Source organism: Pterocles gutturalis, unplaced genomic scaffold, assembly GCF_000699245.1.
Source record: "Pterocles gutturalis isolate BGI_N339 unplaced genomic scaffold, ASM69924v1 scaffold37486, whole genome shotgun sequence".
Taxonomy (NCBI): domain Eukaryota; kingdom Metazoa; phylum Chordata; class Aves; order Pterocliformes; family Pteroclidae; genus Pterocles; species Pterocles gutturalis.
Window position 1 is genome coordinate 5,172 of NW_010099088.1, and position 5,039 is coordinate 10,210.

General features: G+C 38.0%; 1 protein-coding gene across 1 annotated transcript in view; it reads right to left on the reverse strand.

Annotated features, from left to right (window-relative positions):
- Positions 1-205: 205 nt before the first annotated feature.
- The window catches only part of PLAA (phospholipase A2-activating protein), a 15,205-nt gene continuing 10,371 nt past the window's right edge, over positions 206-5,039 (reverse strand). The window contains exons 11-13 of the mRNA XM_010075275.1: positions 4,851-4,952; positions 2,437-2,601; positions 206-922 (exon numbers count right to left, since the gene is read on the reverse strand). Of these exons, the coding sequence (XP_010073577.1) occupies positions 357-922; positions 2,437-2,601; positions 4,851-4,952 (833 nt within the window). The 3' untranslated portion in view covers positions 206-356. The remainder of the gene's footprint in view (positions 923-2,436; positions 2,602-4,850; positions 4,953-5,039) is intronic.

The window sequence follows — 5,039 nt, forward strand, 5'->3', positions numbered from 1 at the left end:
ACTCATTGTGCTGAAACACAGGAATATGGTTAGGGTGAGAGTCTAAGTTGACAGTCACTGATTCACAGCCATTTCCATCTAGATGACCTTTAAGTACTGAGATGGTTTGACTTTAGTGATCTATTTTGATATGAGCTACATCAGAAGGACTTCCTGCAAAGATCCTGTGCACTGTAAATTTCAGAAAAGTAGTCAAATGACAAACAGAGTTATAAGTTTTATTGTCGCTGTATCTTGCAATAAATCAAGTTTAGTTCATCCACAGTATTTTCTCAGTTATCGTCTGTCACAAAATATGAATAAAAGCATCTTTTTCTTCTGTGTACACTGTGTCTCCCAAGTATTAATAAAAACAATTATAGCAGATTAAGAACAAACCTACAGCATTCCTTTACTTTAGCCGGTTCTGATACAGAGGCATACTTTTTTATTTGAGAGTCAACTCCAAGAGACTTAGCTAATTGGACAGCATTTGTATCATCACTGATTAGCGTCCCAAGAGCCACAAGCAGTCTAAACACAGCTTCAAGATCTTGAACAACTTCCATAACTGTGCTGATTACTGATAAACATTGAGCTTTGCCCTCAAGATTGTTGACTTTATGTAAACATACAGCATAGTTCAACGTCAGTGTGGCAAGCGCGATGTGGATGTTCTTATTATTGCCCGATTTCAGTTCTATTGCTTGTGTCATTATTTCATCTCTCTGTTCCATCATGAGCTTCTGGCCTGCCTGGCCAACAAAACAATTGCAAAAAGCTCTCAGTGCCAACAGCTGGTTTGCTTGCTTTCCTTTTGGGTTCAGAAATCTAAGGAGAAGGATGATCAATTGTACATGATCCTTTTCACTGCAGAACTTCTCATTCACAGTGGGATGCCTGAGAGACAATCTAAGAATGTCTAGGGCTGGAAAGACAATATCTAAGAAAGAAACAAAAAACTTAGTGTTAATATTGCATTATGCGCAAGTGTGCTGGCAAGTTTGATTTGGATACAGACATTCTTAAAACCCCTAGCTTTGGGAAGATGGTAATGGTTTCACACAGGAAGAGACTCAGGTGAAGTACAATTTGTTTGAAATTCATAGACAAGTATTGACAAACCCATTCTAGTAACAGTTCAATTAATCACAAAAAAATATGCTCCTTAATTTAGGATAAACACAGCACTTTGCAAGAAATCTTAAATTTGTTACTAAAAGTTCTAAATCAGAACACTGAAGGGAAGCACAAAATATTATAACTAATCCAAAAAGGCCTCTGAAAGCCTCTCAGTGACTGAACACCCCTACACAGGCAGCATCTCCCTCTGTCCTCATTCCCTATCTTACAGTTTAGCAGTTACAAAACTGCTTACAAAGAGAAAAATGAGTTAAAAAATTTTAGACTACCTTCAACTTCTAGACGCAACTTGCAAAAGAAGAAAAAACATCCTCAACTGATCAGCTGGAAATCATTATAAGGAAACTGAACTTAAAGAGGTTGTTCAGTAGTTCCCCTCCACTTTCCCAAAAAATTCAAATATATCTGGCTCCTTGGGTCTAGTATCCAAATCCCATGCATATAACCAAACCAAAGCTGAACCTCCTCAGCTACTTATTGAGCAGTTTTTCCTGCAGATATGCAGAATCTTGAGAATCAACACTTTCACAGAGTCTGAAAGGCATGAAGACATTAGCCATCACCAGCTCCTCACTGTGCAAAACATAGTTTAAGTGACGTTATATAATGAACAAGAAACCAAAATATTCTTCCCATTAATAAATCTTTACCTTCAATTTCAAGAAAGCAGTTCATTTTATCTGCATGTTTAGATATTTGTATATGCCACGTATTCATTTTTTCCAGAACATGCAGTAACAACCAAAACAGCCTTTCCGATCCATCAGTGCTGACAATGATAAATTATCAAATGACATTGTATCACCTCCACTTGCATTCATTCAGAATGTCATTTCACTAATTCAGTTCTGACCACATAACCTAGCTTCAGTAACTTCTTTTCTAACATATTAAACAGGAGCTACTTTTGAGATTTTTTTTAATAGCTTATCTCCATAATTTCATCTCTTGTTTGATAACAGCTTAGGACTCCAACCTCATCCTTGTTTGCTCTATTTCCAAACAAGCCTCACACCTCTTTCTTGAGGATGCTCCTGCTAATGATATAAACAGTCATGGTTATTTCAAGTTTCTCCTTTATGTTTACTATTGTGCTAACAACAAAACCTGACAACCAATTACCAATTTTTCAATTCATGTCACTGCCCCTGCTACTGCTCAGTACTAGTAGCATCTGTTTATCATCTTCTGGTTTCTACTTGGGTTATAAACTCTTCATGACACACCCTGTGTAACAGCCAGCATAACAAAACTTTTGGTTCATGATGAAGTATTGGTGAGATGACGGTACAAAAAGTAATTGCAAGTATCTACCTTCTGGCCAGTTAACTGCTCTCCATAAAGTCTGAAGTTGCTGTGGTGTAGGTGTTTCTGCAGAGGTGTTGCATGTTGCAGACAATAACTTTTCTAGGATTATTAAGTCATCTTCTGTAAGCTTATGTTTTTCAGATGCACTGCCATTAAGTTCCTTTAATTTCCCTGTAAGATCAATAGAAGAGGCATGGCTTTTTGCATTAGAACTTCACAAATCCAGATCCTGATGAAATATTGCAAAAGCACTTTACAAACAAGTTACAACTATTGTAAATGTTTTGGGAGATTTTAGATTTTTAAACATTACTTTTCCTAGTTTCATCATCTTTCTAATTTTAAGGTTTTAATCATCACAATGACTGCTACTATTAACCCCCCTCTAATACTGCAACACAAAGATTCATAACTCACTTCTTAGCCTACATGCAGGCAAAAATGCAGAAAAGAATCACAAGACCACTAGTTTTCCTAACTTAAATATAATTCATTTTTTGCTGTTTTATATTTTTATTAGGTAGTAGAAACAATAAAAAAAAAACCTTTATGTTCTTAGTGTGATCACAGTTTTTGTAGTGTACTTATTTAAATGCCATAAGAAAAACATGATTGCACCACGTCATGTATTCAAATTTCGATGTAATTTAAAAACCAATGTATTGAGAAAATTATTTTAATGGACAGCATTTTACTTAAAATGGATCTAGCATTAAGCACCTGCCAATTATGGTTCTTCCAGAACTGACGAGGGCCATGTCAATAAACACACAAGCAAGCAGGATTACATTAGTACACCCTTATGAGTTTTAGAGCATGCACAAAAATCAGCTATGGGCCTCTTATGAAAAACATGCAGCTATTAATCTCTCCCAATCCAGCCGTAATATTTACAAGTTTATTTAACCATGCAGTGTTACAAAACTGCAGGAAACTCAGTAAACCTAGTTTTCAGATTCTAAGCTTCAAAAACCAAACAACCCACTAAGTCTGTGGCTAATACGGTTATCCTTCAAGAATACTAGACAAAAATAAACTGGTGCAATATGTTTTTAAGACTAAGTAAAAGTCTCTGCTTACCTATAACATAGCAGAATGAAAGCCAGCCAGTCTTGCCATTCTCCCTCTTACTAAGTTCTGAACAAAATTTTACTGTAAAACTAAAAGGAGGCTAAATCTATTTACTAGCAACAACCTCCAGAAGAAAATTTCCTAGTCTGTGAATCCTTTTTCTCCCTGAACAGACAAATACCAGAGCACAAGAAAATTCAGGGAAACCAGACAAGGCTGACTGAAGATTCTGACTGATATTTTTGAAGAGAAAATGAAACCTGAACCGTATGTAGAAGAGTAATACTGCAGACAGCCCTCAGAGGGTCCCAGAGATACCTTGACAGGCTTGAGAAGTGGACCCATGCAAAACCACATGAAGTTCAACAAGGCCAAGTGCAAGGTCATTCATATGGGTCAGGGCAACCCCCAATACTGTTACAGACTGGGTGATGAACAGATTAAGAGCAGCCCTGTGGAGAACAACTTGGCGATACTGATGGATTAAAAATTGGACATGAGCCAGCAATGTGCGCTTGCAGCCCAGAAAGCTGATCGTATCCTGGGCTGCACCAAAAGAAGCGTAGACAGCAGGCTGAAGGAGGTTTTTGTTCACTCTTATGAGACCCCACCTAGAGTACCACATCCAGCTCTGGAGTTCTCAGCACAAGAAAGACATGGAACTGTTAGAGCAGGTCCACAAAGGGGCCACAAAAAATTACCAGAGGGCTGGAGCACCTCTCCTATGGGGACAGGCTGAGACAGTTGGGGTTGTTCAGCCTGGAGAAGAGAAGGCTGCAGCGAGACCTTACTGTGGCCTTTCAGTACTAAAAGGAGGCTTATCAGAAAGACAGAGACTTCTTATGAGGGAGTGGAGTGACAAGGGGTAATGGCTTTAAAATGAAAGAAACACTGGAACAAGTTACCCAGATAAGTTGTAGGTACCCTGTCCCTGGAAGTGTTTGAGGTCAGGTTGGATGGGGCTTTCAGCAAGCTGACCTAGTGAACCAAAACTTTAATAAGCAAAATCAGAAAGGGGTTGCACGTGACCTGCACACCCAGCAGCTGGCTGAAAAAGAGTACAGTATTAAAATGTACCAGCTTGATGAAAAAGATGCTGAACAACAGCAGACATAAGCCAAGGGGGAAAAAAAATGGACATCCTTTATTAAGAGTTATTGTGGAATTTACTCAAACTCCTAAGCATTCAAATACATGCACCATTAAAGGGATGAACACAATTTTAAAAAGTGGAAACCGAGAAACTGTAGTAAAGCTATGGGAAATCATGTAGCTTTCTGAAAAGATCAAAAGTTAAGTTACTTCAGATAAATCAAAAACAGAACCATCCCTGAAATTAAAACACTGACCCAGTATCTGCGTAGGATTGGCCTGGTCAAAGGTGACAGCATCCTTCTTTGGAAAATAAATATTTTCAACTTTAGCTGCAGCTGATTGGTAGGCATCCATTCCTACGTAAAGGAAATACAAAAAGTTCCAACAGTGTACCAAAGTGTCTGACATAGAACAATATCCTACCAGTAAATCTCTCCTGCTGA